Source organism: Bradysia coprophila, unplaced genomic scaffold (assembly GCF_014529535.1).
Source record: "Bradysia coprophila strain Holo2 unplaced genomic scaffold, BU_Bcop_v1 contig_138, whole genome shotgun sequence".
Classification (NCBI taxonomy): Eukaryota; Metazoa; Arthropoda; class Insecta; order Diptera; family Sciaridae; genus Bradysia; species Bradysia coprophila.
In genome coordinates, this window is record NW_023503409.1 from 9,473,847 (window position 1) to 9,494,113 (window position 20,267).

General features: G+C 36.8%; 3 protein-coding genes across 3 annotated transcripts; 2 read left to right on the forward strand and 1 right to left on the reverse strand.

Annotated features, from left to right (window-relative positions):
• Positions 1-5,040, forward strand: LOC119074016 (cytochrome b5-related protein-like). The gene is made up of 5 exons (XM_037179952.1): positions 1-227; positions 1,524-2,092; positions 4,080-4,316; positions 4,503-4,630; positions 4,691-5,040. Exons 1-5 carry the CDS (start codon positions 65-67, stop codon positions 4,980-4,982), a joined length of 1,389 nt encoding a protein of 462 aa, XP_037035847.1. The 5' UTR covers positions 1-64; the 3' UTR covers positions 4,983-5,040.
• A 4,138-nt stretch (positions 5,041-9,178) lies between these two features.
• Positions 9,179-12,091, reverse strand: LOC119074004 (WD repeat-containing protein 48 homolog). The gene is made up of 9 exons (XM_037179938.1): positions 11,891-12,091; positions 11,488-11,707; positions 11,211-11,423; positions 10,581-11,144; positions 10,195-10,502; positions 9,984-10,120; positions 9,717-9,915; positions 9,451-9,648; positions 9,179-9,385 (listed from the first exon to the last, which is right to left on the reverse strand). The coding sequence occupies exons 1-9, from the start codon at positions 11,933-11,935 to the stop codon at positions 9,284-9,286; spliced, it is 1,986 nt and encodes a 661-aa protein (XP_037035833.1). The 5' UTR covers positions 11,936-12,091; the 3' UTR covers positions 9,179-9,283.
• Positions 12,092-14,182: 2,091 nt separating this feature from the next.
• On the forward strand, positions 14,183-15,599 carry LOC119074044 (maltose O-acetyltransferase-like). The gene is made up of 2 exons (XM_037179990.1): positions 14,183-15,216; positions 15,296-15,599. Exons 1-2 carry the CDS (start codon positions 14,686-14,688, stop codon positions 15,479-15,481), a joined length of 717 nt encoding a protein of 238 aa, XP_037035885.1. The 5' UTR covers positions 14,183-14,685; the 3' UTR covers positions 15,482-15,599.
• Positions 15,600-20,267: the final 4,668 nt, after the last annotated feature.

Here is a 20,267-nt window from a genome sequence, read left to right on the forward strand (position 1 = left end):
AAGTTTGTGCACATCCATAACAAGAAACTGTCGTTATTGTATAAAGCAAAAAGAAAATTCTTTGATGGCATCCAACACCAATCTAGAGCGGTCAGAGCCGTGTGGCGCCAGACAGAACCCTAAACAATCCACTTCGAAAGGTTATACTCTAAATTCAACATTTCTCAACCTGAAGAGTTCTAGCTTGCGTGGTGTGCCATTCCCAAATATTTTCAATTGGTTGAAAGGTAAACGAAATGTTCGCGTCCGGACAAAAATTAATTTGACGAAAGTGTGGTAAATACCCGTGTGGAATTAGAAATGTTATCGTAATGGGTGGTCGAGGGGGAAATAGTGAGACAGGTGATATTGACCAGACACCGTTCGAATAAGGTTGGATGGGATCGTGGGGATCGTAGTTCGAACTACGTGAGGAAACTATGTCCCATCTACTTCCATTAGCGTCTATTGGCGTACTATTCCCTTCTATTGATTGGTCACCAATACTGCAGTAATTTGTAAGAAAAACAATCGTTTTTTTTTCAAAAATATTTGTGACCGATTTTGCAGAAGATTGTCTTTTATAAAATTTTGAAAAAAGCTTCATAAAAACAATCTCTAAAATTTAGATGTTAAAAAACAATCTCTCGAAAAATCTTATTGGTCGATTTCATAAAAAAACAATCTGCAATTTTTAGCGATCTCTTCTTTTTCAGCCTGTTTCTATCCACTGCTGGACGTAGGCCTCCCCAATTCTCTTCCATTCCGAACGATCCGTTGCCACTTGTTGCCAATTTGCGCCTGCAATTCGCTTTATACTATTATTCCATCACTCTGGTGGTCTACCTCTAGGTCTTGTTTTGGGTGGTCTCCAGTTCAAGATCTTGGTCTTGGTCTTGGGTCTTGGTGATTTGGTCCAACGTTCGTCCGTCCTTCTTGCGATATGTCCCGCCCAGCTCCACTGTAAAGATGCTATTCTTTCCATGACATCAACGACTTTAGTTTGTTGTCGAATCCATTGATTTGTCATTCTATCTCTGAGCGGAATTCCAAGCATACTTCGTTCCATGGCTCTTTGTGCCACTCTTAGTTTATCACACGTATCGAACACTCTACGTTTCAGACTATTGTTCATTTTGCTTTTGAAAATTAGCCTGAGTTCATCTTCAGACCGATTTTGTTTGACTCCTCATTTAACTGTTGTAACATAATTTGCGCCTGATCTAGATCAGCTGCCATCACTCCAGTCTAATTTCTTAAAAATACTCTCCAGAATCAATGTGAATGAGGCTTTTAAGCCCCATAAGAAAATGTTGCTTTTTAACGGAGATATTCAAGTTTTTAGTTTTACACTAAACCGGTTATTTTACCGGTATTACCGGTTCGCGACACCCAAAAAAAATTAGTTCCACAACTTTGACCCCTCTATCATATTCCATAGTCAAATTTTCGATAAGTTCCCCAGCGCGCGCGGATGGACATAAGAACCCAGACTATGTTGGGATATTGCATATTGATGAAAATTTAATTATTTACACATCTAGTCAAACGCCACGATGATAATCTGGGACCATACTGGCGTGTTCATAATAAACTTTACGATTTAAACGATTTCATCGTAAAACATCCGGGCGGCGCTGACTGGTTACAATTTACTAAAGGTATCGATATCACTGAAGCATTTGAGGCGTCACACATCCGCAGCTTTCCAAAAGTGCAACACATTCTGGCCAAGTATTATGTCAAAGACATCGAATCACCACGAAATAGCCCGTACACGTTCGATGATAATGGCTTTTACCGAACGTTGAAACGCCGAGCTGACCCAATTTTGCAAAAGGTGGGATCCGGATCCTCTCCCAAGATTCTTATGATTCAAGACAGTTTGGCTATTTCATACATAATTCTCGCATCGTTGGGCATTGCAACATCTAGCAGAAGTCTACAAATACTAGCCGGCATTGCGCTTGGAATGTGTAGCATTGGAGGACATAATTTCCTGCACAAGGCAGATAATTGGCGACAATATTACCTTGATTTGTGTCCCTTATCATCGTTTGAATTTCGCATAACACATGCATTCAGTCACCATCTCTATCCGAATACAGTTCTTGTAAGTAAATGTACCTACCTCAGTACGATGTAGGCCAAGTACCGTGTTCTCAAAAAGTGTTCGTACATTTAAGTAGACGAGATCGGAAAATCATATTAGATTTTCATACGAAGAGCTTCTGGTATGCCATGGATATAAAAGTGTGACGTCGATGCGGCGCAAAATTTGAAAATTGAAATTAAAAAATAGATAACAATTTTCTATTAAAAGACATTGTTTCGCATGGAAAGCGTGAAACAGTCGACTTACATGAGACTCTCTTTAGTTGTATTGTTAACGATAATAGACAGTTTGCGCAAATGACGTATAAATTATACGTCGACTTATAAATATAAACTTATAAGTTATATGTAAGTCAGTTATAAGTTATAAGTCGTAAGTTATAAGTTATAAGTCGACTACTGATAAGGTCAAATTTATAAGTGCTTAAGTTTATACGTGAAACCATTAAACGTCAGAGGTTAATACGTCATACGTCTCTAAGTGATAAGTCCATAAGTGTTCACGATTAAACCATATGAATGAAATATACAAGTACGATATTATGTATCATATACACGCGCCAGGCAATGATTTATAGACATCTTCGTTGCTATATTACGTTTAAAAAAGTGACAGAATTCTATTACCTTTTCATTAGTGTTCGCTCCGGTCAAAGGTGTACACTTTAAGACTGGTTATTAGGACCTGACATATTGCCTTAGTACACCTAGCTTTCAAATCAAAAGGAAAAACCATTTTCTGACAATAACCTTAAGAATAGATGGAAAATGGGAAATTTACTGGTAATTGAGTTACAAACAAATTTTTTTTTTATTTTTTGTCGATGGAGAACCTAATTATAAGACACTTTGTCTCGTATCATATGCCAAAAAAAGTTAAAACTTTTTTTATAAATCATTTTGAAAGTCACTAAAAACACGAAAAATCGAATAGAAATACAGTATGTCATCAAAAATTTTTGTATTTCGATTCGAATTTACGTGTTTTCAGTGACTTTCAAAATGATTTATAAAAAAAGTTTTAACTTTTTTTGGCATATGATACGAGACAAAGGTTCTCCATCGATAAAAAATAAAAAAAAATTTGTTTGTAACTCAATTGTGGGTCATAATGTATGATTATTTGTTGTTTGATCTTGTTTTCTGTTTGTAAATATCCTGACATCATTGTGCAATCGAAACATAATATTACCAAAAAATTGTTGGATTTTGAGAAATATCCTAAAACGGAATTGCATATTACCGAGACTCCTTTCAAATCAAACGGTTTCTAAATTCGGAATGTTTGGCATTTGTCCGTTTCCGCAAAGATGATATAATAAAACTCACCACAAATTTGTGTCATTACTTATGGACTTATCACTTATAGACGTATGACGTATGAACGTCATTTGCACAAACTGTCTAATAAACGAGCGACTACTGCCATTTTTGTCTACTCCTGATTATAAAATCAACTGACTTTGTTTGTTTACGTGGACCAGCTGGTCAGACAGCTGAATCGAAATAGTGCACAAAATTGAAAGTCGTTCTCTGTAACTTGAGCAAAGAACTTGCTGGAAAGGTAAACAATGTAATAGTTTCTCCATACGTCAAGTTTTTTTATCGCTGTGACTATACGCACGCGAGTGCCATTCCACACAGATACAGATACGCGGGTTACACACCACAGTTGATGATAAAATGGCCGATTTCATACAAAAATTCACCTACTCTGATGATTCTCGTCGTCTTGATGATGTGGTGAATTTTTTGTATATGTAAAGTCATCAGAAGTGGTGTGTTCCCGCGTATCTAATAAAATGGCGGTCTGCGTGAACTCCCCAAAGTATACAGCCTTGGTTTTAGAGTATTCACAAGCACGCGCGAATAGCAATTTCACATTGGATTTGGTCTTTTTTTATCACATATCACCGATTAATAATCAAAATTGGATCTTAAAAATGAAAAAAAAATAATTTTTCCTTCTGACTTTTGCTTTATAGGATTTTGAAGTTCTAATCGCTGAACCATTAATAAAATGGTTGCCAAATCCTACCAAAAATGTCGTACAGAAATATCTTGCTCCTTGCTACTTCTATTTTCTGTATTCCATTTTTATGTTAACACAACTTATTGGTCGTATAATTTCACTGGCAAACGGTCGGCAAAAACTGAGATGGGAAAATTTGATAATATTTCTCGAGCTAGGCGCAATTCTGACATTTGCACCCACAATTTGGGTGAGTGTTGAATGAAAAAAATCCGAATCATTTCATATATTGCCTGGTGAGATGTGGTATTTTGAAACTCTGCATTGAAGAATGCAAAGCATCAAAGGACGGATACAATCATCTATCAGATCGAAATTGAGGCAAAGTTTACCTAAAAATTTGTTTAGTTTGTTAAATGGAACTAATTCTCTTCAGATGGGACTAACCTCCTTTCTATTAATTGTTATGACGGCATCTTTCTGGTTCGTATTCGTTGGCTTCGCCCATCATCATCCGAACACTTTTCATGACGGAGATGAACCTCGACCGGAACCAGATTTCGGGTAAAATTAGTCACAAGTTAACTTGCAAGACATTCCGCCTTGATGACACTTCTATATTAGACTCTGTCAACTGGATGCAACCATGGGCAAAACAGATTGGTTTCATAAGCCGTTAATATCAGTGTTGGTAACATTTGGTGAACATCCCTTTCATCATTTGTTCCCAACGGTGTGTCATTCAAAATTGGAATATCTTAAGCCGACGGTTTACCAAACGTTGCAGGAATTTGGAGAAGATTTACCGAAAGCATCACAGTTGGAACTCTTTCTCGGCGCTCAAGTGCAAATGGGTCGAACGGAAGGAACTACCTGGAAAAGCAGGAAAATCAATAGGAAATTGATGATTGGTTGAATATATCAAGTTTTTCAAATCGACTGAGTTTCTGGAAATAAACTATTCAAAATTGAAATCGAAATGAGTTTCCTGCATTCAAATCAAAAAAGTCGTCTATTTTTTCTAACAAATTCCAGAGAATTTTTGTAGTTTTTGATGAGCTTCTTCAATAATTTTGTATTTTAAAGTCGGATTAGCTCAGTTTATTCTTTTATTACGCCAAATATTTCGACTTCAAATCGAAGTCATCATCAGTGGCTGTAACAAATTTCATCGAAAAATCAGCGCATTGGACACAATACAACTTTTGTTTTAATGTAAAATTACTTCAAGGTCAAAAATCAAATCATAAAGTAAATTACATCCCAACAAAAATCTCTTCGAGAAAAGTGTGACGCAGTCTTTGAAATACAATTTCTAAAATGAATGATATCGCTAGAGTTGACGCTTTCAGCTTCGTTACGCAAAAATTAAATTTTAGACCCAATTAGTTCCAATTAGGTCCAATTGTTTCCAGTCTAAATTTTTTTTGTACAAATTATTTGGCAGATGATGAGAAAACCTAAGCCAGCTTGTTTGAACTAATTGGGTGTAAAATTTAATTTTTGCGTAACGAAGCTGAAAGCGTCAACTCTAGCGATATCATTCATTTTAGAAATTGTATTTCAAAGACTGCGTCACAATTTTCTCGAAGAGATTTTTGTTGGGATATCAGTCGTTTTAGAAGTGTAGTCAACACTGCTTTTTATAACAGTTTACAGTTTTAATTCAAAAATTTTACGAAAATCGAAAATTTGACGAAATTCGAAAATTTGATGAAATTCGAAAATTTGACGAAATTCGAAAATTTGACGAAATTTGAAAATTTGACGAAATTCGAAAATTTGATGAAATTCGAAAATTTGATGAAATTCGAAAATTTGACGAAATTTGACAAAATTTGACGGAATTCGAAAATTTGACGAAAATCGAAAATTTGACGAAATTCCAAAATCTGACGAAATTCAGAAAATTTGACGAAAATCGAAAATTTGACGAAAGTAATTCTCTATCTGCCACCATTCAAGAAATATCTCCAAAACCCCAATTGACCCACCCATTTCAAACTTTCGACATTTTTCACATATGCCCCTCTGTTCTACTCGTAAAGCTCTGAGACTTTGCCGAAGAAAGTAACTCTCTATCTGTCACCATTCAAGAAATACCTCTAAAAACATAATTGACCCACCCATTTCCAACTTTCGACATTTTTCACATATGCCCCTCTGTTCTACTCGTAAAACTCTGAGACTTTGCCGAAGAAAGTAATTCTCTATCTCTCATAACCCAAAAAAATATTAGTCCTTTCATCCTACGCTCGAGTAGCTCAAAATTTGGTCACTCTAATCACTCTAGCTCTAGCTCAAACGAATCTGCCCCGATTTTTTTAATTTTTTTGTTCGAATCGTGTTACGAATACCTTTCATTTGATGGGTCGCACGCCTCTGTAGGTTTCAATACAGCTAAGCTACAGCCGAAAACACGTTCCCGACCCTCGAAAACCACACTCAGAAACCACTTCGAGGCCAATAAAACAAAATTCTGATTTTTCCTGGGGTAATGGCGTATCACATTTTCATTTTTATGCCCACCCTGAGGTTACTGCAAAATTTCATGGAGATTGGCTGACTAGTTTCCGAGATCGACCGTCGATAGATAGACAGATAGACAGATAGATAGAAACATACAGAGCAAGTTGAAAGATTTTGATTGTTTGGAAAACGTTAATTTGGTGAATTTTCTATCAAAATGACCAACTTCAAAACGATCTAACATAAGACATTCGACCACTGTTTCGATCTGAGAGAAAATTTAAATACGTCTCTCGACGTTTTGCATTAATATGCAGTTCAAAAATACCATTTCTCATCAGGCCATGGCGACAGTGGTACTCGATACAGTGCTCTAAGAACACTATACCGATTTGCACATGTGGGGGCTTTTGGTAAAGAAACCACCGGACTGGCCACGAGTTAGAAAAGTTTGATGATGAGTTGAAACTTCATTTCAACTATGATTCACTAAACTTTTTCGTGTGCAAATCGGTATAGTGTTCTTAGAGCACTGTATCGAGTACCACTGTCGCCAAGGCCTGATGAGAAATGGTATTTTTGAACTGCATATTAATGCAAAACGTCGAAAGACGTATTTAAATTTTCTCTCAGATCGAAACAGTGGTCGAATGTCTCAAGGCTGTATACTTTGGGGAGGTCACGCAGATCGCCCTTTTTTTAGATACGCGGGAACACACCTTTTCCATACAAACAAATTCACCAATATTGAATTTGTATGGCGTGGAGAATTTTTTGTATGAAACGTGGTGTGTAACCCGCGTATCTGCATCTGCGTGACCTCCCCAAAGTATACAGCCTTGCGAATGTTTTATGTTGGATTCGACATTGTGCCTGTCTAATGGCACGGATTCGTTGTTGATGTGCTGAATGCTTAGCATTCGATTCAACCACATATAATTGATGACTTAGTCATCTGGTGGTTGAAAATTCAACAAATGTAGATACATTGCACTTCGTATCTATAGAAGAATCAACCATAGTCGCATATGGGTGGCTTATGAAGGTTTGAAAAAACTTTCATTTGTTCACGTTTAAACATATGTGCAAACTCTTCTTCAAAACGATGTATCTCCGGCAATTTTAAAGTTACATAGTCGAGTGATAGCTCGTTTTGCTCGTATTTGAAGCGCGAATAAGATAGAATAGGATTTGTGGTGATACAGGGCAAAGGAAAGAAACTAAAATTCTCGCCTATATATAGTTGCCGCGTCTCAAAAAAAATTTCTTCTTCTTTTTTTGGAAGTTAGACCACGTCAAGTCCTCCGCTATCGCTCCGGACATGATCATCGTCATAGTATATCTCCAATTCTAAAATAAAATAACAAATTCCTTTACATTAGAACTTAATAAAAATAACATTCTGTAATTCGACAATCTTACATAACATCGGTGGTCAAAACAAAAACTTTTCTCTTATTCCCTTGACTGTAAGTCAGGGTCTTATGCCGGAAAATACCCTAAAATGTTTGTCCCGAAGGTTGTATGAAATGTGATGAAAAATGGAATTGTTTGTCCAATAGCTTGTAAACACGATAACTTGAGTAATTGTCAACCAATTACCAATTTTATTCTTTTAATCGACGCAGAATTGAATTCCTGAGGTTAAGTTCGAAGATGGGCTATGTGGGATTAAGGATCTGGAAGTTATTCCAGAAAAACAGTATTTTCCACTGTTGGAAATTCAATCAATCGAAAAAGATTACTTTGATGGAAATTGATTTTGTCGGTTAGTTATATCCATCTATCACGGTGATAGTCAGCTATCACGGTGATAGTCAGCTATCACGGTGATAGTCAGCTATCACGGTGATAGTCAGCTATCACGGTGATAGTCAGCTATCACGGTGATAGTCAGCTATCACGGTGATAGTCAGCTATCACGGTGATAGTCAGCTATCACGGTGATAGTCAGCTATCACGGTGATAGTCAAATCGCAAAAAAAAATTAAATCGCCAAAGTGTGAACAAACACCAAGTAAAGTCGCCAAAGTATGAAGTATGAAGTTGTAGAGTTTTAGATTCTAGTCGATACGTGTTTCATGGTTTTACTAAAAAGTCTCTTATTTGGGAGCTACGAGCGTTCCGTCAAATTTTCGATTTTCGTCAAATTTTTGATTTTCATCAAATTTTCGAATTCCGTCAAATTTTCGAATTCCGTCAAATTTTAGATTTTCGTCAAATTTTTGATTTTCGTAAAATTTTCCATTTTTGTCAAATGAAAGCTGGAAGGTTGATATGAAAGAGAAAGTTATATAGTTATGTAAGAAGAATTTTTTCGTTCGCCTTCAACGCTGCCTAACAAAACAACATTAAAACATTGGACATAAATTATAAAAATCGGTTTTTATTTGATATACTACAATGATGTTGGCTTGTATACCGATCGACACTGCACAGTAACAAGAAAACAAAATCAACAATAGAATAATTCAAATAAATTACGTTCGATGGTGAGTCCAATAAAAACGAAGGATGGGAGAAACTGTCGTTAATTTAATTGCTTAAAAACTATAAGGATCCGCTTTCAAGTCCATCCATTATTCAACATAAATCATTGTGACTGTCGGTCGATCACATTTCGTTATCTGATTACAATTTTTTCCCTCTCACTAAATACGTTCAGCAACTTGCTTATGAAGAGTCACATTCGTGTGCAGCAATAATATAGAGTTTTGTTCACCTAAATCAATTCTTTCCCTCATCTCATCAGTTAAAATTTGGCTTGGTTTTGTAGTGAAACGTTAGGTCTCCGGTTTGTTTCCATATGAAATGTCGAACCGTTCGTAAATCCATATTGGGATCGAGTGTCTGATTGATAGCATGAGCACGTTAATCGAAATGAGAAACAAACAATGAATTTACGACGATCTTACCACATCATTGCACAACAGTTCAATTCGATCTTCCGGTGGGATTTGTGATCCTCCATCCGAATTTCCATCGCTTTGACTGTTTTGCGAATTGTTCGTGACTATTCCAGAACTGGGCGTTGTTTCGGCACCGAGTACCTTGTCCAACACATGTTCGCAAACTTTTCGGCATTGAATGAATTCGTTGGCAACGAGTCGATCCTATAATGGACGGATTGGCCATTCACTTCTATTGAACATATTTGGAATGCTTTTGCAAGTGAGCTTACCTTCTTCATACGGTCTTTCTGTCCGTTCACCATTTGAGGATGAGGCAGGAGATAGAACGGGATTTTTATGAATTTCGGCATCGTTTTCTCAATAACCACATCCGTAACCCAATTCGGTACGTTCTCATTCAAGAATGTTGTTTCATTCTCGCCAGCCGTATCACGAACTAATCGTACAAGGGTGCGACCCCCAACCTCACTGTATGGCAAAATCAAATCAATTTTGAGCATGAACCACTCGAGCTAAACATTTTTCAATGAAATTACCTCACAACCACCGGCGTATGCTTGGGAATTTCAAAGTATCCGTTTCCTCTCATATCATTCAAATCGTTCGACTGCGGATTGTGGCTCGGCGTCCAATGTTCCAACAGAGCTTGTAGGAGGAGAGTGCCAAAATTCAACTGGAAAGGACAAAATGAAAAGAAAAAAATTCTTCTCAGCGTCGGTCAGGCTAAAATCTTCCGGAAAAACAAACCTTTAAATCAGATGATCCAGCCTCCACGTAGTCAGGCAAACCACCTTCGGCAGAAACCCATGCCGCAAAACAGTCAACCTCATCCAGGACAATGGTTGGCATACCGATTTTCAGGTCAACGGTGAACCAATTCGGAATGTACACTCGCTGATTCCGCTTCTTCACTTCTTCGTCGAAATCCACAGTACCCAAATCTTCCACTTTAATCACCTTCAAAACGTCATACAGGGCGACATTGTTGTCCGAATCCTTTGTGAGAATGTGTCGTTTGTCGTTCAGCACCGAGAACTTCTTTATTGCCGTACCACCTAATGGAAATCGTGGAAAATGGACAATTTAATGACTCGTTGGTGTCTTTCTTTCGAGAGGAACTGGTCCGGTCATACCTTTGATATTTACAATTTCCGTGGTATTGATTGCAGGTCCGTCGGAATGATTTTCGCAAACTCTATCGGTTCGTGGCAATTTCCAACATTTTATGTCTGAATCCCAGGTCGTTGCCCACACACCACTTTGATCTAAATTGTAACACAAACTCAATACTGGCGCCTTCTCTTCACACACTAGCACACTGTTCGCTTGATTCCGCAATTCCGTCATAACGATTTTCTTATCTCGACTGCCCGATATAACGTGACTGAATGTATCGGTCATTAGCAGTGCCCACACACCTTCTTTATGCACGGTAATTGTTTGTACACATTGTTGCTGGCCCAAATGCCACACTTTGATTGTACCGTCGGAACTGCCAGACACAACTTTATTGCCGTCGTTGGATATAACCATTGCACGTATATTCTCCGAATGGCCACGCAGTTTCATTATACGTGTGCATGAACGAGGATCCCAGACGCGTATGGCATTCTCCGGTGATCCACTACAAATTATTGTGCCGGATGGATTCATCGCCAAGCTGTAGATGGAATCCCTTGAACCCGATAGACTAGATGCTATACAGGGGAGGGATGAAGAAAAGGTTAAAATCGTCATGGCATTTCGAGTGCACATATACTCACTGGTGACTGTGTTATTACTGGCTGTTAATGCTGTTAAGGTCGTTACATCCCATAAGAATATTGATTTGTCTAAACCAGCACTAGCCACCTGTTCTTTATCTTTTGCATAAGCCAGCGCTTGCACGTAGTCTCTATGTGTTCGTAGTGTTGACATACAAAACCCTTTGTGGGCATTCCATACTTTGACTGTTGAATCACAACTCGCACTGATAACTGCAATTGGAAATCGGAAATTAATAATCGGGCGACATTGTCATTGGCTCGGATTGACTCTTACGATTTCTTCCTCCACAGCAGAGCACAATGTCATTGACCCAATCGTTGTGGTGTTCCATGCTGTGCAGATATTCATTTTGATATTGTGATTGAGTATTCCACACCCTAATTATCGCATCTTTGCCAGCCGAATACAGTCGCCCATTGTTTTTGTCCAACTGTAGAGCATTAACACCGTTCCTATGTTTCGGCTCTTCCGCATCGCGTATCACAAATGATAACTGTTTGCGATAGAAATCAAATATTTTAGTTTTGCCGGGCAATTTATTTTTTCAAATCGTAAACATTGCAACTTCATTCACATTTGCATTGGTGCATACAGCCAGAAGGAATTTTTATCAATGTTTTTCTCTCTCATCGCTGTAAATACGTCTATTCTTCTGACATTTTATTGGTATACTCACTTGTAACTTTTTGCAGCCGGATTGATTGTTTTTGTGGGCTAGCATGTTTTCCCGTTATATTGTCGAATCGATCAATGTGTGTTGAATGAACTGATTCACCAAATTCAACTTCGAACGGCGTCAGAATCGACAAATTGGCATTTTTTAATTAAAAATTGTAAATTTGCGATCAATGAATTTTGACTTTACGCTTTTTTTGATGGTTTGTTGGTAGTGACAGATGGTAGGCAATATTTTCGTTAGATTGGACGTGACTGCAGGTGAACATATGAACTGATTGGCCGTGTTGGACGATAGTGTCTGATAATGCGTAGAAATGCCATCGTTACTGTCCAATATTGGACATTTGAATTAATCTAAAAAATTGAACATTAACTTGAATAATTATTAGATTAAGAAATGAAAAGTAAATTAGGAAATGATAACATCATATCGGAAGATAAAACATTAAATTCATGGTCAGCTACGTAAACATTTAGTAAAATGCATTCAAGCATAATGTGCAAGAAATGCGTTCATCAGCTATGAATGTGAACGTAAACAATAATGTAAACAATAAACATAAACACTGATGATATGAATTATGTGAAGAAACAACGCACTGTCTAGCACCGAAGCGACAGTGCGTTGGAAGAAACATGATATGAAATTGCATAGAGGTAGACTACCTAGAGGAATTATGACCGAAATTCATTGAAAAATTATATCACACACACCACTAACACGAAAACGTTAACTTTGCTTTGATTTTGACATTATGAGTCCCTTCACTTTTGACATTAAGAGTCCCGTGTACTGTCTGTACACGGAGCTGTCACACACACATTCAAATATATGATTTTTCATTTTAATTTGTCAGTTTGTTCTATTGAGAGGGCCCTTGTGAAATTGTATGAAATAAATCGTTATAAATACGATGGAATTTGGGAAATAAAGTTAGTTATTATTAACTCACCAAAACGAGCTTGTCCTTATTGTTCTCTGAGCTCAGGAGAACTTCCAACTAAGAGCTTGAAAACCAGTTCTCTGAGCTCAGGAGAACATATCAATCAGTTCACATGGGAACTGGTTACAACGAAGTCTGAACAGACAAAATCTAAGATCTTGGACTTAAGCGAAGGAAAGGACAAACATTGGTAGTTACAGTTTGGAAAGTAATTCAGAGCTTGTCTTATTAAATGATCTCTTAGCTCAAGAGATATTGAAAGAAATCATTTCGTGCAATTGCATAACATCGAAGGGTGCATTCCAGGTTCAGTACACTATTTAGAGTACCACTCATGATTGAATTGCGGTGCTTCACGTTGTAAACATATACTTACTATATATAAGTGTCTAGAGCTACTAGTGTCTAGAGAGAGTAACCAAAGACGGTAGGTAAAAAGAAGGTTCAGTGTAATGAATGGCTTTGTTCTTGCATTATGTCCACGACAAGGTTCTGAAAGAACTTTTGTCCTATGTCGTGGTAGCATGAGTCGTACTCTCAATAGGGTACTGAAACTTGACACTGTGTCAGTGCAAACTCTGTAAAAACCAATTTAATAGAAAATAGTACTCTATTTGGCAGCTGTCACGTATGATCAATTTTGCTTGAAGTATTTTTTCTTCGTTCTCATAAATATTTGATTTTTGAAATTAGCCTGTCATAAGTCAGAACAGAACAATACCCTCTAGAGGGTATTTGTCAGAACCAAGAGTCTGAGAGAACAGGTTGAGACTCCACTGAATTGATCATAAAGTTGATGGCAACAGAACTTTTTGTTGGTACCTCCATCTACTTCTCAGGTAGCGTTATGTGTCTAAAAATTGATTTATGAAAAAGTTCCACTGAACCGTTAATTTTGGACCTGTCGTTTCCTTAACCTGTTCCTACAGAGCCTTTTGGTCAGAACAGTATAGACTAGTTACTTGTCATTGAATATTTTTATAGAAACCAAGGTTCTGAAAGAACATGTTAAGACACTTACGAAGGCGGTGAAACACAAATCTTGACAATTCAAACATGTATATCGTTTGAAAAGTCAACTTGAAAACAATTTTTTTTTGTTAAGTTGAAATCGTCATATAAAATTTTCCAAACCTAGTTGGCGCTGCAGGAAAATTTTGATCACACCGCCTTTGTGATCAACTCGAAAGTGTCTTAACCTGTTCTTTTAGAACCTTGATAGAAACAAGGCAATTTAAAATCAGCTGATCCGATTTCCTTCATTCTCATCATAAGCAGTCAGCAAAATGTGAACGAACATTTTAATGTCGATGTCATTCATCTTCGATATTGGTGTGTCAGGTGTGTTGCAATCTCTTCTTTGGAACCTTATTTGCATTGTTTACTAACTTCATATTGTACACTCTACCACCATAATAATAAACAGTGGCCGGCTTGACCGGCTTTTCATGAAGGAAGTGATGGTATTTTTGTTGCGTCAAATGTTATAACTTGTTGATTAACTGTCAAAGTCATCTCACCTTTTCGTTTGTTTGTTATGAGGTATGAGGTAATAATGTGTTGAGTGTTGTTATCTTCAGCTTATCATTCACAATAAATAGCAATCATGTTTTACTCAGCCTCTGATTAGTAAAAGCTTTCAACTTAGTAGCAATTCACTAAAAGAGTAACGAACAATAATTGACTGCATTACGCGGAAGAAATTAGGTTTTTGAGTGTTTCTGGTGATTCTAGTGGAAAATCACAACATTTAGCCACTTCCGACTTCACAGACCAATCGATTCTATAATATTTTACCACTTGACAACAGTGATAGCTGCAGTGAAAGTTTAGAAACTCAAAACTTGCGATGGACACAAATATGCCACCGGTGAAACCATTTCCAGACCATCCAGATCCGAAGGAGTATCTCCATTTGTCGGAATGGGAGAAAATGTTAAATGGATTTCCATACCGGCCCTTTCACAGCAGCTTTCAGGAGCCGAGACTACGTTGCAGAGAACTAGTTCAAAAGTACAATCGAACATCGTACAACGATGAGAAAACGCGACGTTCCATTTTGGACGATTTGTTCCATCCCTCGTGCAAGGCCAACAAATCCATGTACATTGAGCCGAATTTCCGGTGCGATTACGGAGCAAATATCAAGGTTGGTGACTATTTTTATGCGAACTTTGATTGTGTCATACTGGACTGTGCTCTCGTTGAATTTGGAAGTAACTGTATGCTGGCACCCGGCGTTCATGTTTACGCTGCTACACATCCTTTGAATGCAGCCTACAGACAATTGACGGATATGCCAAATTATTATGAATTGGCAGCCCCAGTCAAAATTGGGAACAACTGTTGGCTAGGCGGTGGTTGCATTATCAATCCTGGGGTAAATATTCTTTCAATTCGTTAAATAATGGAATGCACAGCCTACAGTCATCTAATGTAATCCCCGTTCATTCTATCAGGTCACTCTCGGAAACAACGTTATTGTTGGAGCTGGTGCTGTGGTCACAAAATCATTTCCCGACAATGTTGTTATCGGTGGAAATCCGGCTAAAATAATTCGACATATGCCCGAACCATCACCGGACTCCGAACCGTTTTGGAAGAATATGGATGGAATCAGTGGAAATCTGATGGACTTGGAATGATTTCGTCGGTCCATTCAAAAACGTTTTTGTTATTTTTCGGTGTAAATCTTCTGTTGAGATTGATTCCGTTTCAATAAATTTATTTTCAACGGACGTGACGTTGAAACTATTTACAGTTTTCCGATCTGTTTCTTTGTAAACCAGACAACCATCTAATTCCATTAAATATTTCGTCATCCAATCTCAACGCATTTATGTTCACCAGATTCACCATCATCGATTTTATTGTATCTATCGTTGCTCTCTTATCGTCGATATAGCCGATACTAAGGCCTATATTACCGATAGGCTAATCACAACTTATTTAGGCATCCATAGTTCGTCATTCAGTGGTATCGTTGTTATCTTTAACTTTACCATTCGCAAAAAAGCTAATGTTTGTCTTTACAGCTGATTAGAAAAGGTTTTCAATTTAGTTGTATTTCTCTAAACGAACAAAGTAGTGCCGCTCAACTTTTACGATGGACACAAATTTGCCACCGGTGAAACCATTCCCAGACTATCCAGATCCGAAGGAGTATCTCCATTTGTCGGAATGGGAGAAAATGATAAAAGGTTTCCCATACCGGCCGGACCATAGAGACTTTCTTCAGCCAAGGTATCGTTGCCGGGAACTCGTTCAAAAGTACAATCAAACATTTTACAACGATGAGAAAACTCGTCGTTCAATTTTAAACGATTTGTTTCATCCCTCGTGCAAATCCAACAAATATTTGCACATCGAGCCAAATTTCCGGTGTGAATTCGGAGTGAATATTAAGGTCGGTGAGGGTTTTTATGCGAACTTCGATTGTGTCCTGCTGGACTGTGGTCCCATTGAATTCGGAAGTGAATGTATGTTGGCACCTGGTGTACATGTTTATGCAGCTTATCATCCTTTAGACGCAGCTCACAGGACTGATGTGGAAAATTATTTCGAATTGACTTCTCCAGTCAAAATTGGCAACAATTGTTGGCTAGGTGGAGGTTGCATTATCAATCCTGGGGTATTACTCCATACTAAACGTGGTGTCATTAAGGTGAACTGATTTATTACGACAGGTTACGCTGGGAAACAATGTTGTTGTTGGTGCTGGTGCCGTTGTCACAAAATCATTTCCAGATAACGTTGTAGTAGGTGGAAATCCAGCTAAGGTAATTCGACATATGCCGGAAAATAAAATCTAATGCAGGTAGAGAAACGATAGATGCAGTTGGTTCCATAAAACCTTAATATAGTTTCGTTTAAAAAAGGATTTCGAATGGATTAATATTTATTTATGACATCGAATGCAAAGTTCTTAATTAGGCTCTAAGATGTGTAATTGTAACTACAGGTGAGTCACAATACACATCGTGAGCCTAATAAAGTACTTTGCACCGAGATTCATACAACGTTTTATGCAATTCAGTAGGGTAATCCGATACTTACGCCGCCTGTGTGCAGTGTCTTATGAACCTTCTTTATCGCACTAGTGCGATAAAGGATTTCCATATAGTTTTATCGCACTAGTGCGATAAAAGCCACGTGGTGCTGACGTCACACTACAATTATCTTCGATATTTAGTCGATTTTCTTCATCGCATAAAACGTTGTATGCAACACGAATCGTATGCAATTACACATCTAGAGCCTAATAAAGTACTTTGCACTGGATTTCATAAATAACTATTATACCATAGAGACATCCAAAGTTTGCAAATTTTGCATATTATGATGTTGAGTGGCAAAAAAGCTGATTAAACGTGATTCTGGTACTTCAGTCTGAAACGTTCATGAGATTCGATAAGTTTTGAAACTAAATCAGATGAGTATTAGGCTTGTCTTATATGTAGCATAAAATCCATGTACAAGAATTCTTCAGTGAACCACAACCGAGTCTACGACCAAAGCACCGCTTAACAGTATTAACATTCTTTATGTGAGTTAAAACACACAATTTTATAGGCATTTATAAAAATTGGAGTCATGCGTTTTGCTTGAAGCTAGAGTGCTATGTAACAGATTTGATGACGTCAAGATAGGATTTCCGTTTCAACCCAGTCGCTTAAAATGTTCGGTTTTTGGAACATTTTTATCCTACTCGCTTTAACGACTTTGAATTTTATTTGTCTCGCTCGCACTTATGGCAATTCCATGTGAATAGATCGATCAATTGAATTATTATTATTGTGACGGACTGTGAAGGGGTGACTTTTCATTAGATGATGTGTGTCCATCTAAAACATTATATTGATTTGCTGATGTATCATGACTCTGTTTGAGAGTCTTCGTCTACTTTGTCTATACTTCCATCCTTCATCTGTTTGTTACATTTTTCAGGATCTATGCTCAGGAGAATAGTGTCTGGTTCACTTTACGTCATACTCTTCATGTAATACATGTTTTGGAAGTAAAACGAACGTGACAGGCCTGCTCCTTTGAATTAGCTCGAAATCTTTTTTCTTCGAACAACTTCCATGAAAGTTTATCTCATCTACTAATGAAACCAATTCAGAAGAATCTAAGGTTCTAAGAGAAGTCTAATAGATTCGCGCTATTTTACTTTGAAGTTTCGTTAGCCGTTGCTCAGTCCACGGATTTTTTAAGTTAAGCATTCTGATAATTCTAAAAAGAGAATTTGACAGCAAGAAAGAATTGATCGCATGAAATAGAAAATTCGACCGCAGAATACATTTTTCTTGTACAAAATGACTTGGCTGTCAGTTCCTGCAATCCTGGTAGCAGAGATGTATATGTTCCTGTTACAAAATTATCAAGAAAGAAAGATTTATCTTCTACTGCGGTCAAATTATCTTTTGCTTTCGATCAATTCTTCTTTTACTTGCGATCAGTTCGCTTTTTTATGTAACACTTACTCGTAGATATTCTAACAGTCCGTTGCCAGTTCGAAACGTTAAAAATATCGAATGTCCTATTTCACACGTATTGGTTCACTTTTCTGAAGTATCCCAGTTTTTGGTTAGTTGTTTGCGTGTGATAAATGATCCTCGGACCTTGGGCTTCATTATGGAACAGTTCGATGTACCAAGAAAACTAAATTCCTGATAGTCGCTTTTTACCAGAAATTTTCGTTTTCATGGGTTAGTGGAGAATTAATAGTATTTTACATGACTAGGGATAAAAAGATGAAAAGTCTCGTTTTCGTGTGAACTTTGTTGATTCGAAGCGAAGCCGAGGTCGATAAACACACGAAAAAGAGACTTTTTCATCGAAAGTAGGGCTTGAAACATGAAAAGTACGGTTTTCGACGCATGTAGCATGTATAATGATTTTTTTTTCGATTTTTATAGAGAGATATGCACCAGGTATGTGATGACTGATAATTGTTTTAAGATTGTTTGCTTATTAACTTTCATCGCAATATATATTCTTTGAAATTGCTTCTATGATAAAATATTTTTGGAAAATAGTACGGAAACTATGTTTCTTATTGTTTTTGTCAAAATCTCATTTATACAAAAAGAAAACGAAATTTTCTGGTAAAGAGTGAGGACGATCAGGATGAAAAATTTCCAACGATTTTTCTAACAGCTCTACCACAAAAACGACAATTCCAAGAGAGACGAGATATACCTCGTTGAACTCGTAATGAAGCAATGAAGCCTTAGGGCATAAAGGAACCACACAGCCTTCGGATGCTAGATGAAAAATGAGTAAACAACACGTTCGGTGTATATTGTTGGGATTTTGTTTATTAAAGAGAGAGATTGATAGGGGTAACTTTTACAAACAACTGATTCGCATTACTATATTTATAATCAATTTTAAACATTTACAATTTTAATGTTGCAAAAACTAGAATTTCTTTTTTGAGTTTTTAGTTCTTTTCCCTGACACAAACTATTTTTTTTAGGATTTTAGGATTTTGTGTTGTAATTTTTGGGTAAATTGTGTGCGGTTAATTGAAGAAATCTGTAAGAAAATGTTGGGGTCATCTTAAGTAACAAATTTTTGTTTGTTTTGTCTTTCTTTCTTCTATTTACTTTGTCATTTTAACGTTAACGTTTTATAGTTTTCACTGGATTTAGTTTTCTTTTTCGTATGGCTTTTTGTACGGATAATATTTATACTAAGCAGAGATAAATCAATTCGAAAAGCTCTACTTTCTTCTTAATATAAAATAATTTTGTTTAATTAAATGCCTTAGTAGTTATAGGTAGTTCTTTAATGCAACTTCTTAAAAATTTTCATCCTCCTGCGTCAACATAATGTTTCAGTTTTTTTTTTGTTAAATTATTATTAGTACGAAAGAAAAATAATTCGAAAAATTATTTACAGTAAAATGTGTAATGATTTTTAATATCTACATTCTGAACGTTCTTTTTTTGTTTTTAAAATAAAAAACCAACATTAATTTCAGTTGTTTGAATAAATTTTCATTTTTATTTTCTTTGTTTCTACGCTTCTCATTGCCATCCGTTTCAAAAAAAAAAAAAAACTACAAAAATATTTCTTCCATCCGGATCAGTGTTCTCATCATGTCTTTTACATGGATCTTCAACATTACACATAACTAACACTATGCCTCGTTTGTGTAATTTAATGCAAAGCAATCACACATGCGCACAATCATTACAACAGTTAAATCTTTTGATTTTCACGTTTCGTCTTTAGCCATTCGGCAAGCGGCAAGCGTAGAGTAAATTACATCATTCTCTCACGACGTATTGCCTTATATTTGTCACAAAATCTTGTACTTCATTAAATAGTTTTAGCAAATATTTTTCTGTAGAAGACCACACTAAGTTGAGATCATTTGCTATTTTAATTGAGGAACAACATAGGCGCTTTTCAACTATCCGG

Bases quoted from the DNA above. Each gene is read 5' to 3' on its own strand.
- LOC119074016 (XM_037179952.1), top strand. From the start codon at position 65: ATGGCATCCAACACCAATCTAGAGCGGTCAGAGCCGTGTGGCGCCAGA. The intron at 2,093-4,079 runs GTAAGTAAATGT...TTTGCTTTATAG, and splicing joins TCTATCCGAATACAGTTCTT to GATTTTGAAGTTCTAATCGC. The intron at 4,317-4,502 runs GTGAGTGTTGAA...AATTCTCTTCAG, and splicing joins CATTTGCACCCACAATTTGG to ATGGGACTAACCTCCTTTCT.
- LOC119074004 (XM_037179938.1), bottom strand. From the start codon at position 11,935: ATGCTAGCCCACAAAAACAATCAATCCGGCTGCAAAAAGTTACAA. The intron at 9,916-9,983 runs GTAATTTCATTG...TTTGCCATACAG, and splicing joins CATACGCCGGTGGTTGTGAG to TGAGGTTGGGGGTCGCACCC. The intron at 9,386-9,450 runs GTAAGATCGTCG...GCTATCAATCAG, and splicing joins AACTGTTGTGCAATGATGTG to ACACTCGATCCCAATATGGA.
- LOC119074044 (XM_037179990.1), top strand. From the start codon at position 14,686: ATGGACACAAATATGCCACCGGTGAAACCATTTCCAGACCATCCAGAT. The intron at 15,217-15,295 runs GTAAATATTCTT...TCATTCTATCAG, and splicing joins GTTGCATTATCAATCCTGGG to GTCACTCTCGGAAACAACGT.